This window comes from Arvicola amphibius, chromosome 14, assembly GCF_903992535.2.
Source record: "Arvicola amphibius chromosome 14, mArvAmp1.2, whole genome shotgun sequence".
NCBI classification, from domain to species: Eukaryota; Metazoa; Chordata; class Mammalia; order Rodentia; family Cricetidae; genus Arvicola; species Arvicola amphibius.
Window position 1 is genome coordinate 34,210,206 of NC_052060.1, and position 25,809 is coordinate 34,236,014.

The 25,809-nt window shown below is 39.9% G+C and overlaps 1 protein-coding gene and 1 pseudogene across 3 annotated transcripts in view; one reads left to right on the plus strand and one right to left on the minus strand.

The window, feature by feature from the left end:
- The window catches only part of Ugt8 (UDP glycosyltransferase 8), a 70,153-nt gene that overhangs the window by 36,410 nt on the left and 7,934 nt on the right, over nt 1-25,809 (minus strand). For all 3 annotated transcript variants that reach the window (XM_038311696.1, XM_038311698.1, XM_038311697.1), the window contains exon 2: nt 7,397-8,220. In XM_038311696.1, the coding sequence (XP_038167624.1) occupies nt 7,397-8,218 (822 nt within the window). In that variant the 5' untranslated portion in view covers nt 8,219-8,220. The remainder of the gene's footprint in view (nt 1-7,396; nt 8,221-25,809) is intronic.
- On the plus strand, nt 9,854-11,937 carry LOC119800680 (annotated as a pseudogene).

Genomic DNA, 25,809 nt, shown 5'->3' on the forward strand with positions numbered 1-25,809 from the left:
CCTTGATCACTTCCAGCTCTTTTATGAACTCATTATTGAACGGGTAAATGGCTTTGGTTTTGCCAATGAAACTCCAAAAGAAATAAGAATGCTTATAAGGTGATCCAAATGTTCTCTTTCACATCTTATCTGAAGTGGATGAGGCTTTTAAAAGGTAGATAAGTGGAAAGAGAAATTAGAAAAGAAGGAGCTGGGGAGAGGGTAACTATGGCCTAAGACAGGGGGTTGTTCTTGTATATGCCACTTATGTAAATGTCACAAAGAAACTGTCTTGTACATGTCGTAAGCTAAGGCAAACAGACAAAACAATGGTTTACTACTGATTCATTTACAGTTTGATTATAAATAAACTAGACCTGAATGAGACATCTCAGCAGGTAATGGCATCTGCTGCCCACCTTGGTGATCTGAACTTAATCACTGGTACATACACAGTGGAAAGGGAGAAACAACTCTTACAAGTTGTCCTCTTACCTTTACACATATACTACAACATGTGCATGTATGCTCACACATGGACACACACATACGGATACATAATTTTGCAATTAAAATGAGATAAAATAATTTAATCTAGATTTGTAAGCTGATTTTCATCATCCATTATTCTTTCTGGAAATTAGAAAAAAAATAGAACCTAGAATTTTCTTAAAAAGGGATGGAAATGAGATCTTCAACTATTATGAAATGAACCTTTCTCTAGTTGTACACAAAGCCATTCCATACTAGAGATACTTATTTAGCATTTGCTATATTCATTGAACTATAAAATCAGGCCAATGCACTTCAGTAAGTTCATTTTACTATATTACAGGTATGCCCCCAAAGGGTTTAGAAGAAAAAGTCAGAATGAAACAAAGGCAAAATAGTATCTGTGAATGACATTTGGTTCTCCTCTTGAACCTGAACATAACAATTCTCTCAAGTACCCATGTCAAAAACAAACCATATGAGACACTACAGTTAAAAGTCAATGGCCCCTTTAACAAGAAGTCCTCCTTAAACTAGAAGAGTGTTTTGGGAAGAGGAAGACATGCTTAACTGTCTTGCTCTTTTAACACTTTCACTTCTCAAAGTACTGTCCCTAATGTGTACACTTTTAGCCACGTAATTAACTGACCAATGGAACCGAATCAAAGACCCAGATATTAATAAACACACTTTTGAGCACCTGATTTATGACAAAGAAGCAAAAAATATCAAATGGAAAAAAGAAAGCATATTTAACAAATGTTGCTGGCATAACTGGATATCAACTTGTAGAAGAATGAAAATAGACCCATATCTATCACCATGCACAAAACTCAAGTTCAAATAAATCCAGGACCTCATCATTAAGCCAGACACACTGGACCTTATAGAAGAGAAAGGGGGAAGTACACTTGAACGTTCGCATTGGCACAGGAGACCACTTCTTAAATATAACCCCAGCAGCACAGACACTGAGAGAAACAATTAATAAATGGGACCTCCTGAAACTGAAAAGCTTTTGTAAAGCAATGGACACAGTCAACAAAACAAAGCGGCAGCCTACAGAATGGGAAAAGATTTTCACTAACCCCACCTCAGACAGAGGTCTGATCTCCAAAATATACAAAGAACTCAAGAAATTGGTTATCAAAAGAACAAATAATCTAATATAAAAAATGGAGTGCAGACATAAACAGAGAACTTTCAACAGAGGAATCTAAAATGGCTGAAAAACACTTAAGGAACTGCTCAACATCCTTAGTCATCAGCGAAATGCAAATCAAAACAATTCTGAGATTCCATCTTACACCTGTAAGAATGGCCAAGTTCAAAAGCACCGATGACAACTTACGCTGCAGAGGATGTGGGGTAAAGAGAACACTCCTGCATTGCTGGTGGGAGCGCAAGCTGGTACAACCCCTTTGGATGTCAGAGTGGCAATTTCTCAGAAAATTAGGAAACAACCTTCCTCAAGACCCAGCAATACCACTTTTGGGTACATATCCAAACGATGCTCAATCGTGCCACAAGGACATGTGTTCATCTTTGTTCATAGCAGCATTGCTTGTCATAGCCAGAACCTGAAAACAGCCTAAATGCCCCTAGACCGAAGAATGGATAAGGAAAATGTACATTTACACAATGGAGTACTACACAGAAGAAAAAAAATGACATCTTGAATTTTTCAGGCAAATGGATGTAGCAAGAAAACATAATTTTGAGTGAGGTAACACAGACCCAGAAAGACAATTATCACATGTACTCACTCATAAGTGATTTTTAAACATAAAGCAAAGAAAACCAGCCCACAAATTACAATCCCAGAGAACCTAGACAACAATGAGGACCCTAAGAGAGACATACATAGATCTAATCTACATGGGAAGTAGAAAAATACAAGTTCTCATGAGTAAATTTGGAGCATGGGGAACTTGGGAGAGGCAGGGAAGGGAGTAAAGAAAAATGTAGAGCTTAATAAAAATATAAAAAGATTGTACATATGGAAATAAAAAAAGAAATTGACTGGTCACCGAGTACAGATGCCACATTGACCCATTTAGAAAAACTACTTTAGGAAAAATTTGTTTGCGTGTTTTGAACCTAAAAATTTTTCTGTTTCCTGGTGTTTCAAACTGTATTATAAGGCTCTATTATAATGTTATTTAATATGTAAAATGAAAAAATAAGATTTTTGTTTAAAAAACATGCACTAAGAAATAAATATGTCCAGCTCATTAACAGCAGCAAGTTTAATTTAAAAATAGAACTGGCTTGGAATGAAGAAATGTGAAAAATACAGCGAGTATATGGTCCCAACAGCAATTTATTATGAAAACTGTCACTGGTAGAAATATCAGTTAAAATATTTCCTTTCACATTGCCAGTGTTTTATCAATATCTCACTACACAATTCTCAAGTGCACAATAATGGTTTAAGGATAGATATTTGGGCAAGGGACTTAAAATTATGCTAAACCCTGTGATATCAATTTCAGACAGTAAAATATGGTCATATAATTGGATCTCATATAATGTCAATAAATCCTGTTAGTTCATAATGCTTACAGGAGCAACAGACAAGTTACTTCATCTTACAATGCTGAGAAATGAATGGTGAATTGCTCCACTGATTGCTCCACAGTTCCTGAATTACTTTCTCTAGAGATTTGAATATAAAAAAACTTCTTCTGGTTTATTACTACAAAATAATGCCAAATTGCTATAATTAACTCAAAAAACTATAAAAGCATGACTCTACCATTTCCTGCCTGACTCTCATTTCGTGGTGAACATCTGCACAAATGGAATGAAATTTCAGTCTCTTCAAACATTACGGTCTTCAACTTTCTGTTTTCCAAATACCAGCATAACAGTGTGAAGACACTTTATAGAACCAATAGAATCCATCCTAGGAACCAAGTGATAGTGATTATACTGATTATACATATTGACAAAGTAACTTATGAAAATTGGCAGTTCGATCAAGATGTTATAGAATGGCTATAACTTCAATAAATATGTAGACGATGGTTATAATTCCATTTCCATTTTAAACCAAGACATAACCCATTCACCCACCAATTGAGTTTTATCAATCAAAAACAACTAGTATATCTATTCTTGTTCACTAAAATAAACTGGTCTGGAAGTTTTAGTTGCTTTGCTGAGTAACAAGTAGACATAAACTCAGAATAGACAGTGGTTTTAACCTCTAACAACACTGCTACCAGTTGAATCATTTTGCCCTTTAAAGGTTACTTCTGTTGGTTTCTTCTAACATAAAACATCTACTGAGTGCCTAATATTATTCAGATACTTGTGCTACAAAAATGACTCCCTGTGAAGTACCCATACTCATGTTAAAGAAACACAATTTGCCAAACTAACAGTGAAAGTCTAATAGGTGCTGTTAGAGTTCAGTATTGTAGAAGCTGAAAGGTGAAAGACATCAACAGTCTGGCAGAGCTAGAGGACTTCTGTCAATGAGAAAACATCTAAAGTCATCATAGGAAAATTTCTATTTAATAATGGGTAGACTCCCTAAATAAACACATCTATAGCATCCAATAAAATTACAAGATGTACTCGCTGTATATGCCATTCATTTATGTTTAATATTGAAGGGCCCCATTTAAATAGTGATATATGTAAAGACCTAGGCAAAGGCAAACTAGCCTGTAGAAAATTGGCATTTAGCCAGGTGGTGGTGGCACATCCCTTTACTTCCAGTTTCGGAGGCAGAGACAGCCAGATCTTTGTGAGTTCAAGGACAGCCTGGTCTATAGGCTCCAAAGCTACAGAAAAATTCTGTCTCAAAAAAAGGAAAGAAAATTGGCATCCATATTTTCTACTGATTTGTAATAACAGTAGATAACCCTGAGCAAGGATGTGACCCAACCCAGATAGACGTCTTCCAACTTAATTCAAGTGTTTAGAATCCTACTGTGGGTAGTTGGGCATTGAAGCACAATAGAGGTGGTTTCCCTAATCACATTTCTAAGTTACATCTTGAACTACTTAATTATCAGGGTAAAAAAATTTCTTCCCACTATATTAATGCAGCATTTTATTATTAATTCTAGAATCTCTAAAATCTAAGATTCTAACTAGTGTCAAATGATTCTTATACTAAGCACTCACAGTCACTGATCTCAAATAAGACTGAAGAAACAACTATCTCTGTACAGTCTTGTACACAGTTACCTATGTGTAAATGAATAACCTGAATTTAAAGGGTATAGCTCTTTTTGACAACCTAAGCAATAGCCCAGCAATCTATGGTACAAAGGCCTTGACAGACTATGGGCTTGGATGAGGCACTCCAACTCTTTATGTCTATCTGCCAAGTGATGGGCTACGCTGTCTTTATTGTGAAGCTAATATTTACTGAATGGAACTGGTCCAGAAACTCACAATAGTTTCTACGCATTCAGACATCATTAAAACATCTAAAAACACCTTTTGGAAATTTTCCCATGCTGCAAAATTCAAATCTCATTGCCAAATCATTTCCAGACAGATGGAAATGAAGTATGTCCCCAATATAAAATATCTAGGCAATGAACAGCTGGGTAGTTGTCACTGAACAACATTTCTCATCAGCTTCCTGCAGGACCCTCCTGTTTCAATGTCAGAAACAGGTTCAGGAACTATATGAACACCTGAAAAACTCATTAACTTTTATAACACTATTGCGCAGCTTATCTCAGACATCAACAAGAGTAATCACCGTAGGAAGATACATGTTCTAAGCATATAAAATTACAACAGAGTACAGGAACTGAAGGAGGAAGGTAGACATTTGTCAAAATATCCATACTAAGAATGGTACACTGAAATGAGACTAATCTTCATTTAAAATCCAATGCTACTGATCACGTTACAGTATAACACACACCATGTATGTTAAACTGTATTGTAACACTACCAATAAACATGAACAACTGCTGTTAAACTAGAAGCACACTTTCACTAGAATCACTAAAGAAAACACATGAGGGATGAAGAACTGATAAGCTCATAAAGTAGGTCAAGCCAGTATCAACCAAGTCTAAAGACATTTTAACATATTAGGTGAGGCTCAGTAAAACCCACTAATATTGTTTAAAAAAAAACCAAAACAAACAACAACATGGCTTAGAGGAAGCTTAGTGGTTAAGAGGACTGACTACTTTCTAGAGGACCCAAATAGATTTCCAGCACCACAACCATCTATAATTAATGCATGTGGTGCACCGACACATATGTAGCCAAAATACCCATATATGTAAAATAAATAATGTATTAAAACTAGTTAAGATATGGGCAAACAGGGGGAACCAAGGCAATACCAATAAGCTCAAACTATAGAAAAATGCACGTGTACTATGTATCTTAATAAAGACAGAAAGCACACAAAAAAGTCAGCATAGAATAGTCTTGTATGCCTGTAATTTGCTGTTCAAGGTGATGCAACTCAAGAAATATGTACTAAAATGGAAAGAAGACGGGGGATCAGAAGATCTTTCTCTAACCAAGAGACAGAGTAGACAAAGTTCTGATACCAAGACCAATAAAGCTGGCAGAGAGCACCGGTCTCCCTGGGAAATGACGAAGCTGTGGAAAGAGCAAGTTATCTCTGTGACATTAGAAATGACCTTCTCAAGGTAAAGTCAGTTTTGTTTACTAAATCCTTGAGAAGGTCCTTCTAAATTCTTACTTTAACTATCTTTAGGAAGGCGAGTGATACATCCCAAGGTGACCCTTCATGAATGGCTGAGATGGGGTGAGGTCAGTTGTCATCCTCTACAGTAGCTAGTGCAGCTGTGCCCTTGACACTCCAGTGACTGCATCAATTCAAGCTGCTAACACTGCACTGGACACGGAGCCAGCTATTTCAGTGTATCCGTGTCACATGGACTACACCAAAGCATTTCTTTAGTATCACTCGAATGGGTCTATCAGAAAAGCCTCACATCAACATTTCAGTCACCTGATTACACTGTAAGAAAAATACTACCCAGTGATCATTTTTATGTTAATACCTATGGGAGACAATCTGAGTTTTCTCTTCATTGAGGGACTGACAGATTTTTTTTATTTAGTACACATAGTGGAAATCAACCATTTGGTTGCTATAGGTGGCTATTTTCAGAGATGAAAAAAATATAATTATAAAAATTCTACTACTGTTGTAGTTGGCATCAAGTACTGAGCTACCAGAAACGTAAAAAACGTTTTTAATATATGCATAAATGACTCCTGATAGACTAGGTGGCTAATTAAAACAAATAGGATAAAATTTTTTTTCTGAAGAATGGATTTGCTGATGATTCAACTAGTACAAAAACTCAAAACTAGTGCAGTTTTGAGGAGCCAGATAATTCTGAAGTACCATTAATTCTGTTTTTTTAAAAATAAAACTGCACTAGGGCATGCTTTTCTTAAATGTTACATTTGTTATTAATTTAAATTAGTTGATTTCCTAGTTTGAAATTAATATTCATTTCTACTATAGGATGGAAATTTTCTAGTCATTATAAATTCCCAAAGAAGTACATTTATTCTCTCCATTTTTACTACTAAGTTTACTCAACACAGTGTTCTGCACACTATTTGTGACGAACAAGAGTTTAATTGAAAGCAAAATAAATTATGCTTGCTAAAACTAAACAGCTAAGTATATTCAATTCATAGACCACAGTTATTTTTTAAATATATTTTTCCATTCAATCTACTAATCACACAGGACAGAGAGCCTCTTGTTACTATAGATATGCTCACCCAAAGCAGATGAATTCCAGAGAGGTGAGGTGATCCACAAATAAACAGAACTAATCAGTTATGGGCTCTTAAAATGATACTAACCAATACTTTTTTCTTTCAGGAATAAAAACTGACCCTTATATTTAAAAAAAAAATTATCAAGATGTTCAGCAAACCTTACTTCTGGCAGTGGGTTGGCCGGCTTTGTTAGGATTCCTCCAACATACACAACATTAGGCAGGGTGGGTCTTGGAAACTCCAGTGCTACGTCAGTACACAACATCCACAGGCTCGACCCATGAACCAAATCATACATGGACTTCGCAGGGAGCAGGTTGTACTTCTGCATTATCCTCTCATATTTGGGAAGAACCAGAAAGCTAACCCCCATTCTGGAAATGAGGTAAACGCCAGTATTTTTCATCCTTTCCAGGAAGTTCATGCGGTCTGTGAGGAGTGAGTTAAACTCTGGGACATAAGCTAAAGGAGCAGGTGCTCCTACTTCAGCAGGATACCAAAGGCCAGTAGAAAATACAGCATATTTAACTCCTAAAAGATGAGCAATCACAAATCCACACATATCATTGGGGTCCACAAGTAGCAGGTCAAACTTTTCCTTTTTCAAACCCTGGATTAGGGCTTGATTGCCAACCATCATGTCACAATTCTTAGTATAGTGGTCCAGTATGTCAACCAGTTCAACTGCTGTCAATCTCCCAGAGAAAATATTCCGCATTTTAGACTGCAGGAAAGCATCTGAGGTGGTACTGTTGAAGATCCCTGGGTATCGCTGGAGGCTGTAGTGATTAGATGGGTCAATGTCTCTGCCTTCTGAGAGAAGGAACACTGTGTGGTGGCCTCTCTCATGCAAGGCTGATGCTAGCGTCTTGAAAATGTACAAATGGCTTTCAAACATAATTGGCGGCACGATGATGATTTTGGCAGCCCTTGCTATTCCAACAGCACTCCATAGGAGCATGAAATATGTAGTATAAGACTTCATAGCTGTGAAGACAACCAGAAAATGACTTAAAACGGTATAGAAAGCTAGCCATTCAAACAATCACAAAGACTTTACTTTCCAAAATATATGATGATCCAATTCTTTTAAAAATTAACTATATATATATATATATACGTATATATATATATACGTATATATATATACGTATATATATATATATATATCAAAGAAGCCTTCACTTAGATAAAAATTATTATTGAGTACAGAATTGGAAGAAACTGACACACAATACATATTAAGATCAATCTGAAAATACATTATTTCATTAGTAAATGAAAGCTTTTTAACCCAAATAATAACTTCTGCAAGGCCTAGAGACAAGTGATAATGCTTGCTTGAACACTATCTAAGAAACAGTATTAAAAATTCTTATTTTTAATATATGTCATATCACTGTTAATTCCAGGAGAGTGATAGTTTTTATTTTTCAGATATATCACTACCCAATTGCTACTTAAGTCATTTCAATTTAGTGGTAACACTCCCAGTTGAGAGTAAAGGTTTCCAATAAGAGGTCATACTTCATAAAATAATTAAGTAGTAGTTCAATAATCCTGTAGAAAATGTATTTCCCTCACAGGTAAAACCATCATTAAGTACGTTAAATATCCTGGCAGTATGTATTTATGTAACAGTTTTGTCATTATGTAATGTGTTAATTCAGGGCATCATCCAAGTGAATGACTTTCAAAAGTCCAAGAGTAACTGCTTATTGAAGGGTTTTGTGAATGACTCTGTCCCAGACCACACATTCCACCTTCAAGCAGAGTACCAACCTCAAGTTACATGGATGTACACTGCAAGACAGACATTTCTTCTAACCTTTCATGTTAATAGGTCACGTACAAAGTCTGACTCTGACGTTTGTGGGAAAAAGCACATTATCTGCAGGAGTACTAATAGCTGTACACAAAGCTACTCATATAGTCAGGCTCTAGGGAAGACCTCTGAGCAGAGAAACAGCCTAAAGAGTTATGCATGGGAACTGGACACTTTGGTTTCAAGGAAAAACTCAAAATACCTTTAGACATACATTACAAATGATGGTGAACATGCATGTTTTTGCTAATGACTGTGTATTAGCCAAATTCTTTAGGGAAACTCCCACCATGTAAACGCAACTGAAACAAATATTCAATTTTCAATATTCAAATTTTGCAAGCAATCTAAAATAATCACGCACAAAACAAACTGCATTCTTCCAATAATAAATACGCTATATTTTCCGCTGTTTATCCCTTTCTCACTCAAAGCAGAAATAATAACAATGTATTCTATAAATAAAAAAATCTATAAAAACAAAAACAAACAAACAACAAAAATAAAACCCCACAGTTTCCACAGCAATTTTTTTCTCTAATTACAAGGTCGATATAGGACAAAACAAGTAGTCTTGGAGAAGAAAAACGCTCTCTAGGTTTTTAATGTACTATATTTAATGTACTATATTTAATGTACTATATTTTGGCCTCATACCGGTTGTGCCACTCTAATGTTAGTTTCTTCCAGCTTAAAGAAAAAAAAAATTAGAGTTTGCATGCACATGTTATAAATTTTAAGGATGAAATTTACGCAATAGCAGGTATGCCATAAATACTGTTGTCTACTGTCACCATGTGCATGAACAAGATGCTCACTGATGGATCCACGGCAGACAGGTACTAGTCTACTCTGTTGGCCTGACAATTAGCATGCACTTCAATCGCACTCAGAGTCATACACTGAGGAAGGACCACGGCTAGCACCAAATGCTGAAATTCTCCTAGTCCATAGTCATCTGATCACAACCCTTAGATTATTATCTGCTGCTATTTTATATCTTGTCCTAATAGTCATTTGTGGTTTATGAAGACTGTTTATCAAAAACTGTGTAAGTGAAGGTGGACTATAGGAGATAATGATAGACAGAGAAATGGATGAGGGATGGGAGCAGAAGGGAGAAAGAAGAAAAAAGGGAAAGAGAACAACAACTGAGAAAGGCTCAGGAAGCATAGTAAGAGCTAGAGGAAAGGGATGAAAAGGATGGAGGGACCCTTAAGCCTCCTGCGGGAACTAGCTATTGGAGGAGGTATAAGCTAATATCCTTATTGGGCAGAGGGAGGGAGTGCTGGGGGAAGTGGTAAAAATCCAGGAAGAGACCAAGAGTGTTGGTAAAGGGGGGGGGGGAGTTTGGAAGTGGTAGGTGTGTGTGTGGAACTATCAGGGGAAAGCAAGCAGAAAAGGACAACAGGTGAGAGACAGGACAGATGAGACAGGCCCTGGAAGGGGAGATCCGGTGAATGTAAGGCTCTCCATAGTGCAGCAGGGACCAGAGCATCAGGAGGAGGCAAAGGGTGGTGGAAGAGGAGCCTCCCCAACAATGAGAGCTGAGCCACCCACCTCAGTCTTCTGACTAGAACCAGAGCAGGGCCTGGGCCGACTGAGGAAGTAATCCTTCCCAAACCTGTCCCTCTGCAGCTCCAGAAGGCTCAGAGGAAAAGATGGGGAGCCCTAATGGAGAGTCCTGAGGATGTCCTGATTAGATCTCATTCCCAGACCACACAGTGAGCTCCTGAGCTGCCTCAAGGAGCAGAGCCAGCTGGGCCATCTATGTGACCTCACCATCAGTACCAAGGGGCTGGACTGCACACACATGGCTGTGCTGGCTGCCTACAGCCACTACTTCCAGAAGCTCTATTTATGGTCGAGTTGGGGTCTGTTATTGGAACAAGGGTGACGTGACAGATGCTGGAAGAGCATGGGCTGGTGTGCGTGAGTGTGAGCAGGACTTTGTAAGGCCTGAGGCCCTGGGTGTCCTGCTGGAATTTGCCTACACAGCTACACTGATCACCAGCAGTGCAAACATGCTGGCTGTACTCCAAGCTGCCTGACTATGGAAATGCCCTGCGTTATTGTTGACTAAATGGAAATTCTACGAGATAGCGGGCTAGAAGCCCCCAGCTCAGATAAGGATGACTGTGAGCAAGTCTGGCTGTAAATGGAGCCTTTTGGCACTGCCACAACCACAATCTCAACCTCAGGGAGCCCAATGTGAAGATGGCGCTCCACAGGTGCCCCTCTAACCACCACCACCACCACTTTAACCTGTTGCCTGCCGTCGCTGGAAGTCCTGAAAAGTTATTCTTCAAACCAACGGGGCCTGAGCAAACCACCTGGTTCCTAATACACCCATAGAACTCACCCATCCCTTGACTTACAAAGAAGAGGTGGTTGGTAGAGTAGACAACTGTGGGAGCAGTGGGTTTGTGGCCAGCTACAGTCCTCCCACAGGTTCTGCCTTACCTCCTAATCAGCTCCAGAACTATGAATTCTTTGAGGGTGAGGAAGAAGAGGAGAAGCTGGTATATTCCCCAGCCTATGGGCTAGCACAGACCAATGAGCCCCCGATATCACCAGATGGTTCAAATGAAGATACCAATGATCTTGACCTGACGGCCTACCTAAGTTTTCTATGCCAAGCCGCCCTGGCACCACACCTGTGTGGCAAAGGCAAGCTGGTGCATAAATGCCATTCACAGATGCCCAATGAGTGCCCAGTCTGTCACAAGATAATCCATAGGGCAGGCAAATTGCCATGCCACATGAGAACCCATACTGGTAGAAAGCCCTTTTGCTGTGAGGTTTAAGATATTTGCTTTAAAATAAGAAGGTGAATCCAAAGAAAAACACACAGTTATCCTCCTGGATATTGGAAGTAGACAAGATTGCCGGACAAAAAATGGGAACTTGGGGGGTGGGTGGGATGGGGAGATGGGGGGATGGGGAGAGAAAAGTGTGAAGTGGAGGATGGGAAGAGCTTGGGGGAATAGGATGGTTGGGATATAGGAAGGGTGGATATGGGAACAAAGAATTATATATCTTAATTAAGGGAGTCATTCTAGGGTTGGCAGAGACTTGACTCTAGAGGGGTTCCCAGGTGTCCAGGAAGACTCCCCCAGCTAGTTCCTTGGGCAGCTGAGAAGGTGCCAGAAATGTCCAGATCCTATTGCCATACTCATGAATATCTTGCATATCACCATAGAACCTTCACCTGGCGTTGATGGAGAAAATGACAGAGCCCCACATAGGAGCACCGGACTGAGCTCCCAAGGTCCTGATGAGGAGCAAAAGGAGGGAGATCATGAGCAAGGAAGTCAGGACCGTGAGGGGTGCGTTCACCCATTGAGACGGTGGGACAGATCTAACGGGAGACCACCAAGTCCAGTTGGAATGGGACTGATGGAACAGGCGACCAAACCAGACTCTCTGAATGTGGCTGACGGTGGAGGAGGACTGAGAAACCAAGGACAACGGCGATGAGCTTGAACTCTACAGCATGGAGGGGCTCACTGTGAGCCTTGTCAGTTTGGTTGCTCACCTTCTTGGACTTAGGGGGAGTTGGGAGGACCTTGGACTTAACATAGTGAAGGGAACCCTGATGGCTCTTTGGCTTGGAGAGGGAGGGAGTGGAAGTATGGGTGGAAGGGAGGGGAGGGAAGGGGGAGGAGGAGGGGAGGAGATGGAAATTTTTAATAAAAAAATGAGAAAAAAACTGTTCTTGCAGTTATATAAGCCACAAAAAAAAAGATATTTGCTTTACTGGAAATGACAAGCTTAAGGTCCATATGCAGAAGCACACAGTAGAGTGCCCCTACTCATGCCCACACTGCCCAGCCAGCTTCCTGCATAGTAAGACTTCAAGAGCCACATGCACCTGCACACTGTGGACCTGCCCTATGAGTGCCACCTGTGACACAAGGCTTTCACCAAGGAGGACCACCTGCAGCACCATTTCATGGGCCAGAATTGCCTGGAGGGGAGTACCAGAAGAAGGATGATATGCCACTGAAGCACTCAGCATCCTCAGCCACCAGACCCTGCTGGCCTTGACCTCTCCAGTGCTCAAATGGACACCTTCCAGCTCTCTCTGGCTCCATTTTGGGAGCAAAAGGCTTCCCCAGTCACTATGCAGAACCCCCAATCACTATGCAAGAGCTCTATGAGGAGAAGGACGGGACACCTACCACGCCATTGGCAGAGTCCTCGTCAAAGAAGGATGAATGGCCAGGCAGTAGCAGCACAAGGCCTGGGACATCATGCTAAGCAACAGGGAGCACCAAATACAAGTGGAGTTGGGGTGAAGGATACTGAGCCTTACTGGCATGAGAATCAACCCTTTCTCCCAAGAATCTTCATTCCAATTCCAAGCTCAGGTTTTGGGGCACAAGCTCTCTAGACTGGGATGATCACCCAAGGAGTAATGCATGAAAAAAATGTACGCATGTACGCATATACACATATATGTGTATATGCACACACACACACACACACACACACACAGAGAGAGAGAGAGAGAGAGAGAGAGAGTGACAGAGAGAGACAGAGAGAGAGACTAAAGGTCTCTGTCCACAAATGCTACTTGAGAATAGAACCAATAATCTATCTCTGATTTGTGGGGTCCCACTTCTCCTATGTAAGTTTCTAGGAATCTGGGGCTTGGGACCAAAGCCTTGTCCCCTGAGTTTTGGCTGTGTGTGAGGTAAAGGACTGCCCATCCCTTCAGAGACCACCCCCTTCCTGGTTTCTGTTCCCTTTTGCTGACAGTAAATTATGCAAAGGGGTAGCAAAGGAAGGGTGGGTGGGGGAAACAAGGTGGAAGCCAGAAAGACTGGAACAGGGAGGAAATAAGCCATCCCAGTGGCCCTCTACCCAGTTCCAAGGCTGAGACTTGGGATCTTGGAGAAGACAGCAGAGTGACCTCACTGATTCACCTGCCCGGCCCCAGGTGGTAGCAGGAGGGCTCCACCCAACTAAGAGAGCTCTCCAGGTCTTTCCTCCTGCCTCCAGGTCAGGGAATGTCTTGTTCCTGGCATTCCTTCCCAGGGGCAAGAGGGCAGGGAGGGCTGAGCATCTTACCCTTTACTCCTCCTTATCTTCCTGCCACGGAGGTGCAAACCGAGCCGACCCTGCTGCTTGCTGCCTCTCACTAATGCATCCCTTGGGATGGTGGGTGCTGTGTGTGGGATGGGGTAAGGGTTGAGGTAGCTTTTTGGAGGGAGTGGCCAAGCCAGCACCATCTTAAAGCCATGCCCTGTAAGGGCAGGACTACCCTCCCCTCCCCACCCAAACCCCTATCTTCCACCCCATCCCCACCCCACCCGACCCCAGGCCAGTGACCATTTTTTCGGTATATAGTATTACACCCAGACATCCTGGCCTGTGAATGGGTGCCCCCTTGCCAATATGGTGGTTAGGCAACTGCAGAACCAACCTAGGGAAAAGGGATCCTTTCCTAGATTTTGCCTGTCACTCTTAGGAGTGAGTCCACCCCCACTGTGTACATAGCCTCTTCTGATGGTCTTGTTAAAATGCAATTTCACATTTTTAACTACCAAGTATCCTGAGGTGGGAAATAATCTTCAGCCTACCCTTTCCTAGTTTGGTGCTGTATCCCACTGTGAACTGGGCTCTACCTTGCACTATTTCCCCCTCTTCACCTGCTCCCCCCAAAAGGGGCAGGTCCAAGGGTGTTCCCTATGCACCTCCACACCCATTTGCACAAATATCCCCAACGGTGGGGGTCAAACAAGGAGGGGTGATGGAACCAGTGCCTGTATCTATTTAAAAAGTGATGATATAAATATTAGTAGGAAAGTCAGGTGTCCTAGGCCTCATCTTAGCAATTCAGGTGAATGAGGAGCTCAGGGCTGGAGAAACCTGAGGCTTAGTCCTAGACCGTGAGGCCAATGTGGCCTCTAATCTCTCCACTTTGCTTTCCCACTTACTGGCTTAGTCTGAGAAAGCATTCCCACCCCATATCCTTCATCCACCCCTCACCCTACCCCACCCACCCTTGGGTGTAAGAAACAGTAAGAAATAATAATTTAAAATTCATTTAAAAACATTATAGGTAGGGGCTTTATTTACAAAACATAGCATAGCACTAAATCTCTTATCTATATGCAATTACGCATTTTTTGTTCCTCAAAACACATGAGTGGGTATTGGTTGATAAATACATTAAAACTGATGGTCCAGGCTACTGCCTGAGGAGTTTAGATTAACTACGGTCCACCAATTCCAATGTGTGACACATGACAGAACTTGGCATTTTATAATGAAAGAATAGTAATCTGTCATACATGAGGTAAAAGAACAAACGGTTCTAACACAGTAGTCTGAATGGGGCTGCAAAGCAGTACTGGCAAGTTCAGAAGCCACTCACATGATACATATGGTTAGTCTAAAGGCACTTAAGCATGCTCTCTCCAGAAGCCCACGTCCACCAGGGCTTTATCCTGACTTGTCCTGAAATTATTTCGTGTGGTACAGTCAAGAATCCCAGCCTCACCTGAGTAAATATTTCTGAACAGAACTCCTAAGGCACAGAGGCAGTGGCAAGCTGTTTCTCCAGCGAGTAGGCACATTGCTACTGACAATTAAGAGCTTTTCCTTGAGTTCGGAGGTTCTATTTTTCTTCCTTAGGTAACCCCAATAATCATAGCACTGTTATAAACAACTAACAGAATTATCATTACACTCAATCACAGCAGCGAGAAATGTACTTAGGGAACTGTGATGTGCTAGATGCCAAACTGAGGCAGGAGAGGACGACTGTGGCCTCTGTTCTCTTCTCAAGGAAGCGCGTCCTCTACTTCAACTTGGTTCCTGGCCAAAAAGATGAAGGAGAACATTTTGCAGCATCTAGTTTGAGTTACATAAGTAAATTCTCCTCCAGGATGAGGGGATGGAATAAAGCAGCGGCCTAGAAATAAAAGTACTGACTCCCCACTGGGGCTCACAAAGTACTGAAGCTGGATGAAAAGCTAACATCGCTCCCTTTCATTGATCCCTCTGTCTCCTTTATTCTGTCCCAAGGTGCTTTCCTTGGGACACTTTATTCCCACATAAAATAAAGACCTCCTCTCAAATACAATGAGGGCAATTGTCTAGGGCAAACAATCTTACTCTGGAATGGCAGTAACCATCTAAGCCCCCCAAACCCTCCAGCAATGACTTCTTTCTGAGATTACCATTCAAGACCTGTTCAGAGATGATAAGTACGAACTTCATCCTCTAAACCTAAAGCTCCTGTGAGTTTCCTCAAGCAGGACTTAGGGTCACGGCTCCCTTTTCTAGTTCCTCTTCCCAACATGGCCACATTGAACATATCTCTGCTTTTAATTTCTGTCTCTTTAACTGATGATATATGGGGACTGGTGGCTGAGCCCAGGCTTCTGCCCTAAAAGCTCTGATTATAGGAGGAGAAATGCGATGTGCAATTTCTGATTTTTGCCCTAATAGTCACTCTAACGTGCCTCACAGCTGGTGACACTCCAGGCCATGCACTCCCAGAGAATAAACCTGGAAAGGTGTAGCCACAAAGATGCCTGGAGTTAGAAATGCCATTCCTCCATGTTTGTGCCAGATACTGCTTATGAGGAGCTAAAATACCCACTCTACGCCACTGTACTGTCTACTGCACCAGGAGAATGAATCATGACGGTCTTCGCAGAACTGCGGGAGTTATCAGGGGATGGGCATTTCAGTGCTAAAACTGAAAGAACCCTGAAGCCGGGCGGTGGTGGCGCACGCCTTTAATCCCAGCACTCGGGAGGCAGAGGCAGGCGGATCTCTGTGAGTTCGAGGCCAGCCTGGTCTACAAGAGCTAGTTCCAGGACAGGCTCTAAAAAAAAGCTGCAGAGAAACCCTGTCTCGAAAAACCAAAAAAGAAAAAAAAAACTGAAAGAACCCTGAGCAAGTTAAGCAAGTGGCTCACTCACAGCTCTGACCTTGTAGTTCTTTTCTCTACTCTTGAGACTTGAAAGCATTACTTCACTTACACTAAGACAGCTGCTTTCATTTTATGAAACAATCTCGAAAAGGTAAGAACCTGACACAAAGGCTAACACCCAGTAAATTAATCCACTTTACCCCACTATAAAAAGAGAGGACAAAAACTCACACACATGCATACATGCATTCAATTCACACACACACACACACACACACACACACACACACACGTTCTCTCTCTCTCTCTCTCTCTCTCTCTCTCTCTCTCTCTCTCTCTCTCTCTCTCTCTCTCTCTCTCTCTCTCCCCCTGTCTGTCTTTCTCTCTCTTTCTCTCACACACACACGAAGGGTAAAATGCAGCTGTACTTCTATGGCTACTACTGTCACATGAAAGCAATACCAGTGTTCTAAAGTAAATTGTGATTAGCAGTTTGCAAATAAGCCACTGAAAGTAAAAATCCTTTCACAGACTGGGAGCTTCTCAACTTGGGGTAGGAAGAGAACACAGCATCTAGAAAAGAATGGTCCCCTGTTTTCAGTTAGCTCCCATCTTAAAGAAAAAGAGATGGGGAAAGGAGGGGATCTGGAGGGATGGCTCAGTCGTTGAATGCACTGCTTGAACTTCCAAAGGACCCAAGTTTGATTTTTAGCACCTGAAAGGCTGCTCACAACTGTCTGTAACTCCAGTTCCAGGGGATCTGACTCCCTCTTCTAACTTTCTAGAGCACCATGCACATGTGTGGTGTATAGACAAACACACAGGCAAAACACCCATACACATAAAAATAACATAAAATTAAGATGAATAAAGCATACCCAGTACCCTGAACTAACTGGACTATCATATACTAACAAAACTCAGGCTGTCAAAAGTTAATTAATAGATAAGTAGGTTTTCAAAATCTACCACATTACTAAGTTTTTGGCTTTGATATACTCAGAAAACAAAACAACAAAAACATTTCTATTTTTGTCTGCATATATTTTGTAGGTATGTACAGTTTACCTACAGATATAAGACAAAAATTCTGAATAAAAAGAATGTGGTCTATTTTACAAATTTAAAAAATACATAAATTTGAGTCTCCCTGTCAAAAGTTTCAGTTCAAAATTTCTAACACATTCACTTCTAAAAGAAAAAAAATACCTGTGACTAACAACTAATTTGAAAGATCATGATAAAAATATTACATTCGTATTGTGTTACTACTTATACTAACATATTCCGTTACAGAAAGTGAGACTGATATAGCTGTTTGGGGGTAGTACAAAGAGGTAGATCTAGCTCTATATAAATGAAATACAAAAAGAAGTTAGCCATTAGCAATGCCTTCAAAACAGGTCGCAAGGAATGCAGTATTACTGCTGCTTTTGAGCTAGGCACGCCCACCCTCCTCACTGTAATCAGCGACAGTTATCCCCTTGCTGACATCTGCAGTATAGGTGGCAAAGCTGTAATGAGAAACTCAACCCTTTTCCTTTATCAGCAATAGCTGGCCCCTGTCCACATAGAGAGTTTCTCCTCAACCAGCCAGTGGAAGGAAAACAAGAACAAGGCTAGGGAGAAGACAGAAAATATGACAGAACAGATATCAACAAACTGCACCCGGGAGCCCGTACCCACTTTTGTCTAATCAAGATAAATTTAGCTATTTAAAACACCAAAGTTGGACAATTTGTAACCCTAGTATTCAGGAGGTTGAGATAGGGATATCACTGTGAATTCCAAATTAGCCTAGTTCAGAATGGGAACTGGTCTCAAAATGAAAATGATGATGAGCAATAGTAATAAATCTAATTTTATATACAAAATAATGAAACACATAATTTAACCATCTAAATGAAATGATCCTCAAATTTTAGGGCCCAAAAGTCCCACTCCAAATGCTAAGTAAAAATACAGAATCCAAGGTCTCTTTAGCAAATAGCCTGTGACTTGGGGAGAAGACGATCTGTATTTGAAATAAGCAGCTGGAGCTACCTCTGTCATGCTCCACCAGACTGACTGGTAAGAAACTAGCACTCAACACTTCAGTACAGAATTATGCAAGGGGCACAGCTGAAGAAACTGTAGGAGTGACCCTGCAATACCTGAGGTAAAAGCACAGTGTACAGCGCCCATCCTCGGAAGCACAGAAGAAGCAGCTGAACAATCCCAAAGCACCTGCAAGCTTCTTCAGCTAAAATTACCTTCAGTTTCCCAGAGTACACAAAGAAAGTTTTTAGTACCATGCCAGCAGTGAACACGCGGCCATCCTCACCGTCATTCCTTCCTTTCAGGACTGAGGTTTCCCTCTCACCTAAATCATTTCACAAATTCTAAATTAATTTATGTTGTTAGTGCTTTACTAAAAAGGAATTTTTTAGTAAAATATATCAAGATCAGCTTATATATATAACTAAAATAGTTGTCGATGAATACTTAAGATTTTGGCTTGGAAGTATATTTGAGAATTCAAGATTGCTTTTTCAGTTAGCTCATAGCTGAAGTATGGGAATTTTTAATTGATTTATAATGAAAGAAAAAAAAACGTAAGAGAAAGTACATATCCATAAATCCTGTCATTAGTAATCTTTGTAAATGAAGCCAAGTATTTTATTTCTCTGAGACTAATTATCTAGCCTGCCAAGTGAGACTATCAAATTGAAAGGTCTTAAACACCCTTCCCTACTATAAAACTTGCTCAAAACTAGATAATGAACAAGCTTAGAAAGAGTTAGGGAAATAACTTACTGAGGGAGGAGTATGAAAAAGAAGAAAAAGGAGGAAAAGGGGTAAGTTTAATGAGATTGACATGGTATGATCATAAAACAGTAAAGACCAAACCAATGGAATACTGAATTTAGAAATAAGGAATGAATTCAAGTTGATTTCCAAATTAGGTTACAGAGGCTCTTCAATTGACACAAACTTCATAAGACATGTTAAAAGAAAAACTAGGCTTCGATGGATCAAAAGTGAGGGTCCTCAATAAATTTATTTCTGAAACAAAGTCCCTAGGGACATGGGAAGGCTGTCTATGAAGGCCAAGAGGTAGTCAACACTCTAACAGTCAAGACAAGATCATGGTCAAACCGTCAGCAATGCGACCCTGCAAGGAAGCAGATTACTGTTCATCACAAATATGCAACAACAATTTGCTTAAAATAATGTGAGTGCCCAACAGCCTTAATATGTAATATTTCAATTGGCTTGATAAATGGCCAATCTTTAAGCCCGTGGCTACAGTTCAACTCCAAAACATCTCTAGCTCTTAAAACCTAAAGATGTTTAAAAACTTCATTGTTGCCACAATCAAGAGACCAGGTCCAGGTTTTTGTTTTGCTTGTTTTGTTGGTTTTTGGCTTTTGTTTTGTTCTTGTTTTTCCAGACAAGGTTTCTCTGTTTAACAGCCCTGACTGTCTTGGAACTTACTTGGTAGACCAGACTAGCCTTGAACTCAGAGATTTGCCTGCCCCTGCCTATAAAGTGATGTATATATGCCAACATAAACGGCTGAGGTGAGGTTTTAACACTTTTGTTCAACTACTGCTATCCAGGTGATAAAATTAAGAACTGCTACCCTTACAGGGCAGCTGCAAGACAGCGTCAGAGCAAAGTCCACAAAAGTGACAACACAACTCTTTCAGTTTTTAGATGAATTCATAAGTATGTACATATTAACTGAACTAAGAATACTTGACTTCATCTACACAGCCAATTAATGACTGCAATCATTACATCATAAGTTTAAGATATAAAATTAATCGGGGAACTACTGAATAAAGAAATCTTTAAACCTAAGCTAAGTTGCTCATCATCAAAATGATCATAAATTTTCACCGTATGAGAATATGAACAACTAGGTACCTGCTTGGCATCACGGATTAGTGAGCCTCAAAAGCAGCAAGTATGAAAAGCAACTGGACGGCTTATGCAAACAGACTTCTGGGTCTGACCTTACAAGGTCTGACTTCACGATCTGGGACAAGCCATAGAATCTGGTTTTTCTCTTGTTGTTGTTGTTGTTGGTTTGTTAATTCTAAGCAAATTCACAGGTGATGCTGAAAGCACTGACTCAAAAGCCATTTTCTGAGAATTAGTGATAGTGATAAAAATATACAGCTAAAAATAATGCTCCTTTTATTAAAGGAAATGGTGTGATTAAATCACTTTTGGTGTTTATCTTACCCAGCTATAAAGTTTACATACACAGACACACAGACACGCTGACACACACGCTCCTAAAGCTTAGGTTTCTTTTTCTACAATTCTGCCAAGGCCTGACCAGCTTGATACTATTTATCTCCATGTCTCTGCATCATGTTATCAACATCCCACAAACACGGGATTTCTCTGTTTTGAGTCTGACTTCATCCTTAAGCAAATAGAAGAGTTCCTAAGTCCAGCCAAATATTAACCTAAAACCACAATACTATGTATTTCTGTACTCTGTGTAAGTCTTCACTAGTAAACTAATAATAAACTTGCCTGTAGTCACAAAAATTCAGGCACAAGCACCACGAGAAGCTCCTTGTAGACCATTATGTTAAAAAACAGCAAACTTACAGTAGTCTCCAGGGACCAAAGACTTGGAGTAGGCTCTTCATAAGACACAATGCACTTCTCTGATGTTCCTTTACTAACAGGGGAATCTGTGTCTTTTACGCATCTAGGATTACACCAATATATCAGCAATGAACAAGCACTGAGGAATCTTTCGTATATCACTGCTGTCATTACTGATTTTGCAATCAATACTGCAAATATTGCAATATTGCAATAGAAATAGAAATATACTCAAACACAGTAATTAATATACTTTCTGTAAAGTAATACAAAATACATTTTTAAAGTATTTTCATCTAAAAATCAATCAGGATCCTAATTGAAGTACTAAATATAACCAAGTCTAAATTCTGCCCCTTGACAAAGGGACAATATCTCTAAGAAGTAGTTACCTACCATTACAAGCCAAGATATAGCTACTCATTGACAAAGTCAAAACTATCACTAAGGTTTCCTGATCCTGACCCATATAAGCTGCCCGTGACAGGTAAAGATATTCCAAAGTTGTCACTACCATATGTCAGATAACAAATCCATTATTTTCTTGAATTCTGAGATACAAAAAATCAAAGCAGGAGAAAAGCCTTAGTAATAACTAACCTTCTTAAACCTTTATACTGAGAAGACCTCAAAAACTCATACTTTAAAAAAAAACTTTTTATTCCTTTTTTAAAAATCTGGGCTAAAATATATTAAAATTTTTCTTAATATTAAACTATATTTTTAATCCCATCCCTTTTCCTATTGCCCTGCTCAGAAAGAAAGGGACAGGGAGTCATTCTGAACAAGAATTTTGGTACTTGCCGAGGGAAAGCTTAGACTAAAGGAAGAGGGGATAAAACAAAAACACCCCACCTGGGTACCATTTTCAACATCTGTAGCTACTGTAAAACATCCAGGTGAGGGAATTAAAAGGCTTTTGAAGGCTTCTTTCTACTATATGTAGTCCACACCTAACTACTATTTAATGACATTGGGCATGATTGCTATTAAATATAAATCTGAAACAAAAACTAAGTACACTTAATTACTGCTATGGCTATTTCTTGTTATTAGTCTCAACCAGAATTACTTGGGAATTCACTTTTATCTATCAGAAGCCCAAGGTGAATTAGAAAAAAATACCCCTATATGAACATGATCTTTCAAGAGTTCTGTTACATGACTTTTCTACAGATCAGACCTTTCCACTGCCGCTGACTATGTGGGACAGAAGTCTCCATAACCCTTATGGTTTCTACATAGACAGTCCCAAAATTCAAAGAAAGAAACATTTCATGTTTGAATGATCCAGCTTAGAAGAGAACAGCAAAATTATCAACATATGTATAGAAAACTAAGAAAATTCTCTACCTACACTACTTTGTGGGGAGCTAAAAAATAACATTTAATGACGTTTGAACATCCTATCTTTGGTGAGAACTGTTTATCCGAGGTGGTATATGGACCTGTGCTCACCTTAGAAGGAGAAGGTGGGCAGAAGTAAATGAGAAACTTTCATCAACATATGCAAAGGGTAAAGCCAAAGAAAAGTTTAAAGATGCAAGGATGCAACAATCTGAAGTGCTACTTGAAGGTCAAAAGCTAGTTAGGTGAATATCTGAAATGAGAGAGTGAAGACTGGGGAGGTATCTCCGTAGTAGAATGGTCATCGGGAACAAATATGAAGTTTTGGGTAATAGCCCACAAATCTCTCTCTTTGTCTCTCTTCTTCTCTTTATCCTCCATTCTCTTTACTTCATTTATCTCCTTGTTACCAACCTCCCCATGAAAAGCTAGGGCACTTTAGAACTGAAATGGCCTAAAGCAAATGCTTCAAGGGATAGATGGTGTTGCCTTATTGGGTGTAAGACTAGGAAGGGTGGGTATTGAGAGTACAGCTAGACAACCTGTAGGCTTGAAGGTTGGCGAAAGCCTTGGTGTTTCCAGGTGAAAAGGGGCACAGTTAAATGGGCCCTAAAGAAAGTGAAGGGTATGCAGTGAGTAAGCACTGATGAAAGGGATCCAAGTCAAAGGTGAGAGGCGATAGTATGTTAGGGCTGAGACGTAAAAAGACTACACAAAGCGCAGGAAAGCTTCAAGCAATGTGAAGGGAGGGCTTTATTAAGAAGATAGGAATAGATGAGTGGGCCGAACAAAATAATAGAGACGAAAGAAAGATAAGCTCAGGGGTAAACCCAAAGTCTGTCACTTGGCTGATGCAGACAACAGTGCCAGACATAGTTTGCAAGATGAGTTTGAAATCTTTTTTTAAAAAAATTTAATTTCATGTGCATTGGTGTTTTGCCTACATGAATGTCTGTAAGACGGTGCTGGATCCCCTGAAATCAGAACTAAAGACAGCTATAAGCTGCCATGTGGGTGCTGGGAATTGAACTCAGGTCTTCTGGAAGAACAGTTAGTGTCCGAGTTTGAGCTCTTAAGCTTTCGAGAGAATATATTAAACATGTCATAGCTGGAATTACAGACCATTTATCTATAAATTGAAATCTAGTCTATCAACACAAATAACCTTCACCAAAGGAATAAAGAAAAAAAGTGAAGGTTTGAGAATTGTCTTTTAAAGTTCTGAACAATGCCCAGAAAAGGCAAAGAGAAATAACCAAAATGGCAGAGGAAGAACACTGACTACAGAGTAGGGGTGGAAGATTTGAGCAAGAGAGAAAGGGATAAACACGATAGTGTGGCCCAAAAAACCATCTTATTGTGTAATTTCCACAGGAATATGGAAGGATTGCAGAAAATGAGGTGTTTGGTGTACCTGCAGCACATGGCTCTCAGTAAAACATTGAAGTCCTGACTTTGAAATTCTAGGGTCTGCGTTGGTCATCTCAAGAAGTGATTTAAAAATCTCAGAGCCCTCATATCATGTTTATAGTAAAATTCTACTTTCTAGTCAGAGATCTGAGGGAGATCAAGATTACAATGATAGAACACACATGTAAGAGTTTAATAAACTACAGAAAGGCGAAAGGAAGAAAGGGAGAAAGAAAGGAAGGAAGGAAGGAAGGAAGGAAGGAAGGAAGGAGAGAGAGAGAGAGAGAGAGAGAGAGAGAGAGAAAGAAAGAAAGAAAGAAAGAAAGAAAGAAAGAAAGAAAGAAAGAAAGAAAGAAAGAAAACCTAGTTTGGTAGGGTTATACATAAAAAAATCCTAGCTCTCTGGGAAATGGAGACTGGAGTCAACTGGAGTCAAGCAGTTCAAGGTCATCCTCTGCTACACAGTAAGTTTGGGCTAACCTGAGCTACATGAAACCATGTCTCAAAAATAAAATAAAATCTGTATGAATATTTTATTATTTTCTAAAAAATAACTATTATTTCTAAGATAAGGTCAGAGTCAGAGAAAGTAACTACATCCTACCCATAAATACCCTTACTATAGCTCAGCTCTGGGATGACAGGTCCCATGTAGGATGCCAATACCGCAGGCAAGCCTTTGCTTTAATTATAGTCAACCTCAGATCAATACTCTGGTTTCTTGGTGTGACACAGCCAGCTCACAGAAAGCATAACACAGAGTCTAACACTGAAGCATGACTGCTTTTCTTTGAATGTTGTCTTGTTGTTCCAGTAAAGTTTTCTCTTTCTCCATTGTCCTCATTTTGTTCTTATTCAATGCTTCTTATTTCCCCTTCTAGATTCCCTTACCCTAATCATGTTTCTATTAAGACACATTCTTATAAATATCTTCAACATATTTTCAAAGTCAGGAGAAAACAGAATTAGTGATTAGCATTAATTTCCTTAAAACAGCTTCAGCCTTGCCTTTATCCATACCTTTCCCTGCTTCCTGAGCTCTGTCAAATAAACAGGCAAACCTGTTTGACTAGTTTGCTGTAAACCTACTCAGTAGAAAGACCAACTGGACAATGGATAAAGCTATGAAAAGCACACAGACCGTTTTTCATAGGTAAAGTTGTACAGTACCTCCAGTGTAGAGTAGATCTTTCAGAATACAAAGACAACAGCACATGCACATTTATTTCACTGTCAAAAATATATATAAAAATTCTCTTGGTATACTTTTCTACGTGATCAATATTGCTATGGCAATGGTGCAGAATAATAGTATGCCTATTTGAAATGGTGTTTAAGATTTATAAAGGAGATAGGTGTGGGAACACACAGTATTCTGGAAGCTGAGACTAGAAGATTATAAATCTGAGATCAGTTGTGCTATACGAAAAGACTTAAAAATATCTTATGGTTGAATTACATTCAATTATAGAGGTGTGCCCAAATGTTT